A 14,666-nucleotide genomic window follows, 5' to 3' on the forward strand; every position below is an offset into this window, starting at 1 on the left:
GCCGGGGACAACACATGGAGAACGATAGCGGCCTTCAAACATCGAGAAATCTCTGCAGATAAGAAGCGAGCGTCTGGGACACTGATATCGGTGAAAGGAGTTGTCCATTAACAGCAGCAATCAGGGGAAACTTAGATCTGATTGAGCAATGGAAAGACCGATATTATCGTGGTAATTTCCTAAGGAGTCAAGATTAAATGATGAAGGCCCGATACGGGTGTGTGGGTATATATAAGAGGCAGCGGTCGGCCGCGGGAAAGGTCAACGCCGGGCAGCCATCATGTTGTGGAAAGCGCTGCTGCTGTTGGCTGTGGCGGCGGCTTCGGCCTCCGCACAGGAGATCAACAACCGCTTCCCAGACGGCTTCATGCTGGGCTACGCCACCGCGGCCTACCAAGTGGAGGGCGCCTGGAACGAGGATGGTACGTACCTCGCACTCCCGTGACGCACCACTAGCTACCGCCGTACAGTCCAGCGGAAATGAGACTCTTAGCACCTGCAGGGCCCCACACTGTAACAGCATACTTACATCTTCACTCATTGAGAAAAGAAACGGCAATGATCCAGAACGAAGTCCTGTGAGAGAAATGGTCTTCAGTCCGAAGACTGGTTTGATGCAGCTCTCCATTCTGTCTGCGCGTGACTACTGCAGCCTGTATCCATCAGAATCTCCCTAGTGTAGTTGTGCGTTGGTCTACCGGTTTTCACCACCCATACCTTCTTTCATTATCAAACTGACGACAGCCTTATGTCTCAAGATACGTGTTATCAACCCATTCCTTCTTTTACTCAAATTGTGTCACAAATCTATTATCTCCGTAATTAGATTCAGTACCAGTTCATTGATTATCTGATCGAACCGCCTGATTTTTAGCGTTCTTCTGCAACACCACATTCCAAAAAATTGCTATTGTCTCGCAGTCTCCAATGGTTTTTCTATGTTTTATTCCCATTTAAAGACGAACTCCGAACAAATCATTATATGCAATGTGATATTTATTTTTAGAAACAACCGAAGCGCTGCGACAGTTCATTTGATATAAGACACAAGAGGCCGCAAATGTCGGGAAATACCTCACATGTTGATGACAAATACTGAACACGTGACGCCACCAGATGTAACTCGCCCCACGTGCAACGGTGGTTGTTGTCGACACTCGCCGGCTGGAGGGCAGTGCTACACATGTGATGTGTTGTGAACCTAGCGGTTACAAAATGCCCGACGGCTCTTATGAAGGTCACCCCATATCTATAAACCGATGATACCTCCGAAATCACAGAGCGCCGGTCACTGGTTGTTGTGTCTTGTGCTGACCTCGTTTCGGTTCCCCAACTGTGCACTATAGCGGTTGAGCTGTAGCGGCTGTTGTGGTTGTGGAGACGTGAGTGTGTCAAGCGATCGCCACCACATGGCACTACCCATCGGTACATCTTCTGTCTCATCAGTGTACTTTTCAGTGGTAAAATTTGATATTTTTGAGCTTTTACGAATATCCTCTATCATTACCGAACGTTTTCGAATGTTCTAGAATATTCTGGAATGTTCTAGAATATAACGCGAAAACGGCACATATTGCATTGATCCCCATTCTGGAAAAATCGTCTTAACCGATTGACTCTGCAGTGTTGTAAAGACAGGCGAGCAACTCATTGACCTATGCTCGCTCGTACGGAGAAACTACGTGAACAAAGAATAGTTGTGTGAGTGAACTATTTAAGCAACAAACAACGTACTTCAGCGAAGAAATCAGCGAATACAGAGTACGATACCAAGGGAAGGAAAAATGTTTAAATGCACTGATAAGACGATGGACCAAGGTGAAAGCATTAACCTCTCAACTGAACTCCTAAGTCAGCTCATTACGTCCGGTACGCTCTCAGGAAGAAAATCTTCTAAACAACGTTTCAGGAAAGGAAATATTTGCCGGAAATTAAAGATACAAGCCACTATTTACGCTAAGAATCCCAATCATTCTTACTAACTGGCCGCTGAGCTTCGAAAAGCTCCAATTTCCGATGAGATTAGGTTCATTACAAAGGGCAAGGGTAATATATACCAGCGGTGCGGAGTGAATTCAAAATATTCCTTTTTCTCGCATTACCAACTATTAGGAAGCGGGTCGGAAAACCACAAAACTTACTCGACTTTTCACCGGAAATAAAAACATCAACTACGGTTTATAAGAAAGTATTTTGGCTAAGATGGATGCTATACAAATGAACAATTAACTGCATATTTTTTTCCAGTCCAGATAACAAATGGAAAACAAAACAGCAAGCACATCAGTTCCTTTTCAGTTAGTACTTCCACGAAACATTTCTAAAATACACCTCTTTTTAATAGAAACTTGTTTCGCTATTACCAGTCTGAATTTTGTATAATCCTTACTTCTGGCATTTCCTGTTAATTTGCTATTCAAATAGGAAACTTAGTCTACTACTTTTCGTGTCTCATTTTTCAGTCTAATTCCGTCAGTACCACCCTGTTTAATTCGTTATACTAGATTACCCCCATTTAAGTGCTGTTCATGTTCAGCTTATAAACTATTTCCAGGACACAATCCATTTCGTTCAACGGCGGTCGCTACACGCAGTAGGACTGCGAGAGTGTCAGCTGGCCATAACGAACCGTTTGCTGCAAAGTGGATTGTTCGATAAACTCACTCCAGTCACCGTGTAGCTCTTCACGTAACATAATGAGGCGAAAGACACAACTGGAAGTATTAACGGCGCCAAGTTGCGTCTATTGATGGCAATACATCTCACTATTACGGCACTGGCGGTCGGTTTGGAGTGCTTGTTAACTCAACAGGCCATTAGGATGACCTGACATACTCTCCATTGAGCACGTGTAGCACATTGGACGGCGCCTGGTTCAGTCTAGATTACCGACAACGTTCTTTTATCACTATTATGGTACACCTATTCTAACAGAAGACATCGAACATCAGAATGATCGGCCGTTTGCAAGACTGCGAGACTGAATTGTAATCAGAGAATACTGTAAAATACTATTGTTCACGACAGCGTGCGATTGTCACTACACGCTGTACAAATCACATAAACGCAAACTGCACCCACGCCCACGCCTACACTCCGCAAGCCACCTTACGGCGGACAGTACCTGTGCCACTGCCTTCTTCCCCTTCCCTGCTCCATTTGCGAGTAGCACGTGTCGTACTGAAGAATGAGGAGACGCGTTTGAAATTCTCGAAGGCTGTAGATACTGCGGCAGCGAACAGTACAGCAGGCAGTTCAGCTGAAGAGGAATGGACTTCTCCAAAAAGAGCAAACACAGACGGTGGATAGTCAAACACAGGTACGGGGAACGCGACTGCGAAGAAACCGTGGCTAACAGAAGACGTACTTTAACTGATCGACAAAGGAAGGAAGTACAAAAGTCTTCAGGGAAAGGCAGTAATACAGCAGTATGAGTCACTTAGGAACGAAATAAAATGGAAGTTCAGGCAAGCCAAGGTTAAATGGCTGCAAGAAATAGCGTCAAAGGTATAAATACTGCACGAAGAGTACCTCCTACCACCGGAACTGATTGCTGTAATAAAGTAGCCTGCTTGCGTGAACCAGATAAAGAGCTTCTCCACAGAGCCAAATGGGGCTTGGCATCATCTGTGGCAAAATCATGACAACACAGATAGGAAAAAATTTACAGTTATTTATCAACAGAAACTTTATAGATCCTTAATATTAGTATGAAGAATGTGCATGGCAGTAGTTCAGTTCCACTAGCCTTGAACTGTCTTTAACTCTGATCTATTTCTTAATCAAGTAAACGATAACTACCATCACTTGCAGACTGTCCACTTGTGGGTTTTCTTAATGGCGCCTACGAATCAATCCTGAAGCTGTTTCGAGGTACTGTTGTGAGTAGGGGGAGGGAGCGGGGAGCCATTGTCCGCTTGGGATCTATACTCCCTGAAAAAGAGTGAAGAACCCAGGGCTTGTCACATACGTTCTATCGGGGACAAATGTGGCCACGTCAGAACCGCATCATCACACAGACAGTTAATAGAGCTTCGTACCACGTGTGGACAAACATTGTCCTGTTGAAAAACTACACTACAGCAATGTCACATGAGAGGTGACGTATGTGGGCTCATTGTAACATAACCTCCAGTCACTACCAGCGTGACCTGAGGTCACACGCGGTGCCCCCCACCAGGAGCAACTCCGCTGTGCCTCTGCAAAAGACTGGAAGGATGGTTCTCTCCCCAGGTCGCCACCATACTCACCAACGATAGCCACCCGAGGATGGTGCAGTACAGCGCTGAACAGAATATGACGCCAGTATCAGCAGTCCATGCTTCCCTGTCAAGACACCACCAGCACTTTGTGTTGTGGTGTTAACGGCCGTCTATGCACGGGACAGTAATTTCGTAGTCCGGCTGGTGCTAGTCACCGACCAGTGATGCAGGATCACACAGAACGTTTCAGGGAGTCGATTTCGATTTGTCGAATGACAGGTGCACATGTGAAGGTGTCGCGAAGTGCCTGGCGCACAGTATGGCGATCCTCCGTTACGGATGTCTGACACTGTCTACCAAATCCTTCACAATGAGCACGCCTGCCCTGAAATTGCCGTGTAGTTGTAAGTCAGGCCACTGCCGCATCCGAATGCCCCACAGTTCTGGATACTGCACGATTCGGCCAGCCGGCCAGATGGACACCCCCAGTGACCCCCGTTTAAAACTCTGCCAGATGCTGATAATGTCATCCCACATGAATACGTGGCATCCTAGACAGTAATCATTCATCATCCGGCGCTGTTCATATCGATTATACACTGAAGTGCCAAAGAAACTGGTACAGGTATGCGTATTCAAATACAGAAATCTGTAAACAGGCAGAATACGGCGCTGCGGTCGGCAACGCCTTTATAACACAAGTGTCTGGTGCAGTTGTTAGATCGGTTAGTGCTGCTACAACGGCAGGTTGAACGTGGTGTATAGTCGGCGCACGAACGATTGGGCACAGCGTCTCCGAGGTAGCGATGAAGTGGGGATTCTCCGGCGCGACCATTTCATGAGTGTACCGTGAATATCAGAAATCCGGTAAAACATAAAATCTGCGACATGGCTGCGATCGGAAAAAATATCCTGCAAGAACGGGACCAACGACAACTAGAGAGAGCCGGCCGCGGTGGCCGAGCGGTTCTACGCGCTTCAGTCCGGAACCACGCACCTGCTACGGTCGCAGGTTCGAATCCTGCCTCCGACATGGATGTGTGTGATGACCTTAGGTTAGTTAGGTTTAAGTAGTTCTAAGTCTAGGGGACTGATGACCTCAGATGTTAAGTCCCATTATGCTTGAACCCATTTGAACCATTTGAACCAAAGAGAATCGTTAAAAAACAGATGTGCAACCCTTCCGCAAATTACTGCAGATTTCAATGCTGGGCCATCAACAAGTGTCAGCGTGCGAACCATTCAACGAAACATAATCGATATGGACTTTCGGAGCCGAAGGTCCACTCGTGTACCTTTGATGACTGCACGACACCAAGCTTTACACCTCGCGTGGGCCCGTCAACACTGACATTGGGCTGTTGATGACTCGTCGGACGAGTCTCGTTTCATATTGTATCGAGCGGATGGACAAGTACGAGTATGGAGACAATCTCATGAATCCATAGACCCTGTATGTCAGCAGGGGACTGTTCAAGCTGGTGGAGGCTTTGTAATGTTGTGGGGCGTATGCACTCCTTGTGATATTGGACCCCTGATACGTGTAGATACGACTCTGACAGGTGACACGTATGTAAGCATCCAGTCTTATCACCTGCATCCATTCATGTCTATTGTACATTCCGACGGGCAATTCCAGCAGTACAATGCGATACCCCATATGTCCACAATTGCTACAAAGTGGCTCCAGGAACACTCTTCTGAGTTTAAGCTCTTCGCTGGCCAGCAAACTCCCCAGACATGAACATTATTGAACATATCTGAGATGGCTTGCAACGTGCTGTTGAGAAAAGATCTCCACCCCCTGGTACTTTTGCAGCCTTACGGGCAGCCCTGCAGGATGCATGATGTCAGTTCGCTGCAGCAATACTTCAGGCATTAGTCGAGTCCATGCCACGTAGTGTTGCTGCATTCTGCGTGCTCGTGGGAGCCCTTCGCGATATTAGGCAGGTGTACCAGTTTCTTTGACTCTTCAGTCTATATCCTAACATGCCTGGTAACAACATTAAAAACACGAGTAGTGAACGTCGGTGGCCGTTCTACCTGCGACAAAGAATTGCAACTTTAACAATTTACGCCAGAGTTGTGTACGTGTTCAAAGTTAAGCTACATCTTACCGTGACTGCTTCACTTTTTTTTCAGGCGGTGCGTTTGGAAGAAGCATAAAATAGGTCTTGCCTTGTGCCCCCGCTGTTGGAGGGTAGCCTGTTCTCAGTTGCCCCTGAGAGCTAGGCAGCTCAGGGTGCTTCTATGTACGACCATGCTAATTAACAGCTCACTGGCCTGACTGCTTTCTCCCCGCGTGTTCCACAGGCAAGGGCGAGAGCATCTGGGACCACATGCTGCACGAGCACCCGGACTGGGGCTGGAACGGCCAGAACGGTGACGTGGCCTGCGACTCGTACCACAAGTACCCCGTAGACGTGGAGTGCCTCGTGAACGCCTCGGTAAGTCGCTGGCCACCTACTGTTTACAAGTTTGTCCAGACCTATTACAGGAACTGTGCCTGTCAACAGACATGTCGCTCAGTAAAATTACTAGCTCTTTAGCAGAAATTGGCCAGGTAATAAGTCCAGCCCCGTATGTAGCTATTGTTGCTTCACGTGAATTTTATTGAGTTTCTTTGTTTCCTTCTGAACATGGTTTTTATTATTCGGCATCGACACTAACTCTGACGTCCAAGGAGGCTATTCCTCAATCAACCTTCTAAACTTTTGTAGTATTTGGTTCACGTTACCCAAGGAACGGGCTTTAAGGAACAGAATGAACCCCAACTACAGCGACGAAATTTGGAGATTGTTCAGGTATATTTTCCGAGTGTTTGATATAAGCGACCCTTGGTCTTAGTGGCTTATGATTTATTCGGTCTGTTGCCCCAAAATACTTTTGTTTCTGTGAAAATACCTTGGCAATGGTAAAGAGGCCTGTAACGTCCAATCATAAAAACGTTCAGGTTCACCCTGAATAACGGTGTTCCACACAGACTGAATATTAAAATGCGTTGGTATCAAGTGTAGCTCAGGTGAGAGGTCGGATTGGTACGAGTCCTGCGACGTGCTGCCAGAAAATACACTCCTGGAAATGGAAAAAAGAACACATTGACACCGCTGTGTCAGACCCACCATACTTGCTCCGGACACTGCGAGAGGGCTGTACAAGCAATGATCACACGCACGGCACAGCGGACACACCAGGAACCGCGGTGTTGGCCGTCGAATGGCGCTAGCTGCGCAGCATTTGTGCACCGCCGCCGTCAGTGTCAGCCAGTTTGCCGTGGCATACGGAGCTCCATCGCAGTCTTTAACACTGGTAGCATGCCGCGACAGCGTGGACGTGAACCGTATGTGCAGTTGACGGACTTTGAGCGAGGGCGTATAGTGGGCATGCGGGAGGCCGGGTGGACGTACCGCCGAATTGCTCAACACGTGGGGCGTGAGGTCTCCAAAGTACATCGATGTTGTCGCCAGTGGTCGGCGGAAGGTGTACGTGCCCGTCGACCTGGGACCGGACCGCAGCGACGCACGGATGCACGCCAAGACCGTAGGATCCTACGCAGTGCCGTAGGGGACCGCACCGCCACTTCCCAGCAAATTAGGGACACTGTTGCTCCTGGGGTATCGGCGAGGACCATTCGCAACCGTCTCCATGAAGCTGGGCTACGGTCCCGCACACCGTTAGGCCGTCTTCCGCTCACGCCCCAACATCGTGCAGCCCGCCTCCAGTGGTGTCGCGACAGGCGTGAATGGAGGGACGAATGGAGACGTGTCGTCTTCAGCGATGAGAGTCGCTTCTGCCTTGGTGCCAATGATGGTCGTATGCGTGTTTGGCGCCGTGCAGGTGAGCGCCACAATCAGGACTGCATACGACCGAGGCACACAGGGCCAACACCCGGCATCATGGTGTGGGGAGCGATCTCCTACACTGGCCGTACACCACTGGTGATCGTCGAGGGGACACTGAATAGTGCACGGTACATCCAAACCGTCATCGAACCCATCGTTCTACCATTCCTAGACCGGCAAGGGAACGTGCTGTTCCAACAGGACAATGCACGTCCGCATGTATCCCGTGCCACCCAACGTGCTCTAGAAGGTGTAAGTCAACTACCCTGGCCAGCAAGATCTCCGGATCTGTCCCCCATTGAGCATGTTTGAGACTGGATGAAGCGTCGTCTCACGCGGTCTGCACGTCCAGCACGAACGCTGGTCCAACTGAGGCGCCAGGTGGAAATGGCATGGCAAGCCGTTCCACAGGACTACATCCAGCATCTCTACGATCGTCTCCATGGGAGAATAGCAGCCTGCATTGCTGCGAAAGGTGGATATACACTGTACTAGTGCCGACATTGTGCATGCTCTGTTGCCTGTGTCTATGTGCCTGTGGTTCTGTCAGTGTGATCATGTGATGTATCTGACCCCAGGAATGTGTCAATAAAGTTTCCCCTTCTTGGGACAATGAATTCACGGTGTTCTTATTTCAATTTCCAGGAGTGTACTTCCACATTGTAAATGGAGGTATTTCAGGATGTCAACGTTCGCACTGTTGAAAACCATATTCGATGTCATCTGATAGCGTGAGGGTGCCATAAAATGGGGCAATGGCGAGAGGAGCGACGGGTTGGGATGGGGATGCAAGAATGGGAAGAAAATCAGAGACAAGTACACAGCAAAGCTTACTAGCGTATCGGCGATTCATTTTGTAACGTGTGTTATTATGAATTACGGGTATGGGCCTTTCACAGAATGAAACTTGGAATCAAATGACAAAGGGGTGGACGTAATTCTTAATGAGAGACTTTAATGTGGTTCCGACACATCTGTGAAGTTATTTGTCGGCTAAGTGGATGGGCAGGTAGTCGTTTGTTTGACTGTGTTTAAGGTGTAATGGTTATGGAAGTAGCTACAAGTAGATCAGTGTTACACATCTTTCCACATGACTTGCAGACTGTCAGCGGTAGCTGTCAACAACAACAACAATTGCCGAGCACCATATACTGAATGTAAGTGAAGGTATTTTTATTGGTGACTGAGAAAAGAGTATCGAACAACATTACATCAATATTTACTTCACCTGCAGACTAATAATTACAGCTGCTAGTAGTATGTCAACCTCACGTATAACGTGAAGAAGACGAGAAGTAGTACGGTAAGTTCCAAGAGATGAATTTTACTTGTCGAGGTCTGTAACCACATGGCTGGTGTGTGTGTTGTAGGCCGACATGTACCGGTTCTCCATCTCGTGGCCGCGCGTCCTGCCCACGGGAGACCTCGACAACATCAACCAGGCCGGCATCGACTACTACAACAACCTCATCGATCTGCTGCTCGCCAACAACATCCAGCCTCTGGTGAGTCCTCACTTCCTGCTCAATTTGTGCGCCACAAAAGTCTGAACAGTGGTAAACTTTGCAACATTTCTTCAGGGAATGCCATGTTTTATAGGATATATGGAGGCAGAAAAATACTGTAGTGATCTATAATTAAGTGATAGTTGACTTTTTCCGTATCTTCGCACCGCGGAAAAGCTTGTAAACTTCCCTCGTCCCTCTGTTTCGCTATATTTCGACGTTATTGCCCGGCGCGAACTGAATTGAGGTTATCGGAGATTATGTAGTATGGGTTCAGGAATCATATGCAGGAGAACAAAGGTAGGTTAAGAGCTGTGGCCGAATGACCAGACAACGGTTTCAACATGACAATACTTATCCCGACCTCGTATTCCTCATTCGCTTTACAATACCATTTCAATCAGTTTAGTGTCGTTTGTAAATTCCCTCCACACCCCATCCGCCCCCCCCCCCCCACACCCCTCTGGAAAATTATTGAAGTTTAGATAGAAAGCCCTGTATAGGACCATTATTCTTTTTCATCATGCACACGTAATTGTCAGTAGAAAACAATTGATCCCCTTAAACGAGATCTCAACTTCATTACTGACTTCTTAATATTGTTTCCTTTGAATTCACCTATCAACAGTCTTACTGCTATCGCATGTTCCCCCGTCGACATTTTTCTCACTTTATATATTCAGTACCGGAAGTTTTGAACGTAACTTTGTTCCACTCAAGGTTCTGCCTACCTCCACAGGCGACGCGAAATACGCTACCTGTCTCTCTCTCTCTCTCTCTCTCTCTCTCTCTCTCTCTCTCTCACACACACACACACACACACACACACACACACACTAACTCCCTTACACTCGACTCCCAAACCTTAAACAACTGGGGAAACACTGTGCTTTATTCCTAAAACTTGCTTTGTCAACAAGTCAGTACCCAACAAATATCGAACTCCCAAACAACCTGGACATCAGTACATGTGGTACCCTCACAAGTTATAACGTGTATCATACTAATACCACAATTATTTATTGGTGGAACACAATATATGATTTTATTTGTAGTTGAAAACGTATAGATTTTGTCTGAAAAATTGTGAGCAGCTTACTGTCTGGCGTATGTAGGAAATTACACTAGTTTTCTAAGCACTTCATCACTGTTACGCTGTCTGGACTTTTTCATAACATTCTTCTATACGTCCCGGTCAGAGTTAGTCACCCTAGATATTCGATTATTACGTTACCAAGTCAGCCATAATACTTGAGTGGCACATAACAACAAAAGCATGGTGGGTCACAGCAAAATCGTAACAACAGTTTCTTTTACCGACGAAACTTTGTCTCAGAGTTTTAAAAAAAAACTTAAAAAAAAAAACAATCAGTTACACTGAATGGGGGATATTTCGTCGCAGAAAACACCTACTAGATATGTAAGCTTCAACATGAAGTAAGTGCCTTCTAAAAATACACACATCAAAAAAAAGTTTTGCATCACCTCGTTTCCGAGAGTTCCTGAACCTATACAGAAAATTGGAATAGAGATAAACATAAGCATCATTTCCGCCCTTTTCATTGCTCATGAAAACCACACATTGCATGTTGTACTACCATACAGCGAGACCTTCGGTAGTGTTCGTCCAGATTACTGTACACACCGGTACCTCTAATATCCAATAACACGTCCTCTTGCATTGATGCATACCTGTGTTCGTCGTGGCATAGTGTCCAGAAGTTCATCAAGGCACTGTTGGTCCAAATTGTACCACTACTCAACAGTGATTCGGCGTAGATCCTTCAGAGTGGTTGGTGGGTCATGTCGTCTGTAAACAGCCCTTTTCAATCTATCCCAGGCATTTTCGATAGGGCCCATGTCTGGAGAAAATACTGGCCACTCTAGTCGAGTGATGTCGTTATCCTGAAGGAAGTCATTCACAAGATGTGCACGATGGGGACGCGAATTGTCGTCCATGAAGACGAATGCCTCACCAATATGCTGCCGATATGGTTGCACTATCGGTCGGAGGATGGCATTCACGTATCGTACAGCCTTTACGGCACCTTCCATGACAACCAGCATCGTACGTCGGCCCCACATAATACCACGCCAAAACACCGAACCTCCACCTTTCTGCACTCGCTGAACAATGTGTCTCCGACGATTGTCTGGTTGAAGGCATATGCGACATTCATCGGTGAAGAGAACGTGATGCCAATCCTGAGCGGTTCATTCGGTATGTTGTTGGCCCCATCTGTACCGCGCTGCACGGTGTCGTGGTTGCAAAGATGGACCCCGCCATGGACGTCGGGAGTGAAGTTGCGCATCATGCAGCCTATTGTGCACAGTTTAAGTCGTAACACGACGTCCTGTGACTGCACAAAAAGCATTATTCAACACGGTGGCGTTGCTGTCAGGGTTCCTCCGAGCCATAATCCGTAGGTAGCGGTCATCCACTGCAGTAGTAGCCCTTGGGCAGACTAAGCAAGGCATGCCATCGACAGTTCCTGTCTCTCTGTATCTCAACCATATCCAAACAATATCGCTTTAGTTGACTCCGAGGGGCCTGGACACTTCACTTCCTGGCACGGAGTAACAATGCGGATGCGATCGAACCGCGGTATTGACCGTCTAGGCATGGTTGAACTGCAGACAAAACGAGCCGTGTACCTCCTTCCTGGTGGAATGACTAGAACTGATCGGCTGTCAGACCCCCTCCGTCTAATAGCCGCTGCTCATGCATGCTTGTTTACATCTTCGGGCTGGTTTAGTGACATCTCGGAACAGTCAAAGGGACTGTGTCTGTGATACAATATCCACAGTCAACTTCTATCTTCAGGATTTATGGGAATGGGGGTGGCGCAAAACTTTTTTTTGATGTGTGTATTAAACTTAGTTCACTGTTCAATATACATGGCGCAACAACGCAATACCGAGAGACTTCATGGCGATGTAGAGTGTGTATTGAGGCTTAAACTGAGGATAGCAACGAGTGTGTGGAAACGCCATCCAACGACACTGCACTGCGATTTGTAAGGGCAAATGCCTGTGGCTTTGGCCACCCCCTTGTAAGTTTGTACGCTGACATATATGGGGACATCGTTCTCAGCAGTCTCTACAGAGACGCTGTGGAAAGCGTGGACGCGTTTGGCATAATCTTAAGTCACGAGTGCTGTCGGGTTCACTGCGAGAAGCTCCGCTTGCGATTGCGGTCTGTCAGTACTCAGACTCGTATATTTTGCTAAAGGGATGGACTAGCGGCAGCGTTGACTCCTGTAACTTTCGCAGTCCGTAGCGTCGTTGGATGATGTTTAGAGATAACAGATCCCATTGGATCTACAGCGTCTAGATGTCTCCCTGTATCGTTTTGCTGCACCATGTATAATTAGTCAACTGACAGTCCTGTAAAGAGATAAATACACATATACAGTCGTATGTGGTTGGCTGATCATCATGGGATAAGCCAACCACTTTCACTAGAGTAAACGTCTCTTTCCAACTGCTTTCATACATCATGTACATACGTCAATTGTACCACAAACTGATCCCGGTATTACGTTAAACTGAGGGTGTTTCTACATGTACATACACTGTGATCCTATCCTCCAGAAAGGAAAGACATTAACGTGCATAAAGCACATGAGCATCAATTTCGACTATGGCTAATATGAAACCAGAGGCAGCTCGCAGAGCAAGAAGGCATCCTCAGCGGAGCTACACAATAAAAATTTCGCGATCAGCTGCTAGTTGTAATCTACTACAGTGGTCCTCAACAGTGCATTACCGCCTCCTGTGGTGGAGGGGGATTCATTTCTCGAAATGGCTGAGTGACAGGGAGGGCGCTGTAGTGGAAAGGGGACTCTGGGAGAGGGCCGGGGGCGACCATATGTTTCTAATTTTGACTGTTCTTGAAGCTAAAAGCAGACAAAATGTGTATCACTGTTAATTCATAAATATTGGTACAATAATACACTACTGCTCAAGCTATTAACATTTATTAAAATGATATTTTCACTGTCAGTCAGTTCAAAAATGTGATCATGATAGCTTAAAGAAACCTACGAATTCGATAATAGTTTACTTAGATTTACTTAACAATTAATACCTTAACATGAACAAGCCGCAGTCGCTGAGAAGCCAGCAGACGTTGTGCCTTGAAATCATCAGGCGCCCACCAAGAGGAGCGAACCCAGACTCAGCCAAAACTCCGACGAGGTGGATCCGCACACCGGCCCGGCACGGACCGCTTCTCTGACAGCAGCGAGGCGTCAGCAGTCAGACCGACCAAGTTGCGGAGCTGCTGCTCTACGTGGGTGGAGCGCGGGGAATAGACTGCGGCATCTAGACGACGGTAACATAGACAGGGCATCGTGGAAGCAATTTTTCTCGGAATGACTGAGGGAAGCAAAAGTCACCAACATTCCAGTGTGTACTTGAAAAATGGATTCATCCCTTCGCCAAGTAATCTACAACTGCCGATGTCACTCATTTGTGGTTGGTTGGTTTGTGGGGGTTGAAGGAGCCAGACTACAAAGGCCATCGGTCCTTTTTCCACGATCATGAAACACCCAAGTGGAACAAAAACAAGCAAGGGACGACACAGAACAAGAAAAGCATAGACAAATACCAGAAAAGAGGAATTAAAGAAACACACAGAGTGATACAGTGGTTGGCCGACCATGGTAACAAAAAAAAAAAAAAAAAAAAGGAAAAGCCAACCACCAAGAGACACACTAAAAAGTCCAATCTAAAACCGTAGGCCAGAGGCTAGATTCAACACAAAAAAGACACAAACCCTCAGATAGACCGATAAAAGCCCCTACGCGAATAAAACTCAAAACTAAGCCTGCCATTGCAGCGTCATCTGATAAAAAAGCGGACAGTCCAACAAAATGAGGACCACCGTCAACGCTGAACCACAGCGACAGTGAGATGGGTCCTCAAGGAGCAATAAATGACCGTGCGTCAGCCAGGTGTAGCCAATCCGTAGCCGTCAGAGAACAACGGAGTCCTTGAGAGAGGCCCGCACGAAGGAGCGCCACACACCCGTAGTCTGTTGACGACCCGAAGTTTGTTGGGTGAAGGCAGGGTGCGCCATTCATCACTCCAGGTACCAAGTACCCTCTGCCGCA

General features: G+C 47.2%; 1 protein-coding gene across 1 annotated transcript in view; it reads left to right on the top strand.

Annotated features, from left to right (window-relative positions):
- Positions 1-280: 280 nt before the first annotated feature.
- LOC124805055 (myrosinase 1-like) overlaps positions 281-14,666 on the top strand; it is a 40,767-nt gene continuing 26,381 nt past the window's right edge. Inside the window, exons 1-3 of the mRNA XM_047265478.1 lie at positions 281-422; positions 6,516-6,649; positions 9,415-9,549. Of these exons, the coding sequence (XP_047121434.1) occupies positions 281-422; positions 6,516-6,649; positions 9,415-9,549 (411 nt within the window). The remainder of the gene's footprint in view (positions 423-6,515; positions 6,650-9,414; positions 9,550-14,666) is intronic.

Source organism: Schistocerca piceifrons, chromosome 7, assembly GCF_021461385.2.
Source record: "Schistocerca piceifrons isolate TAMUIC-IGC-003096 chromosome 7, iqSchPice1.1, whole genome shotgun sequence".
Taxonomy (NCBI): domain Eukaryota; kingdom Metazoa; phylum Arthropoda; class Insecta; order Orthoptera; family Acrididae; genus Schistocerca; species Schistocerca piceifrons.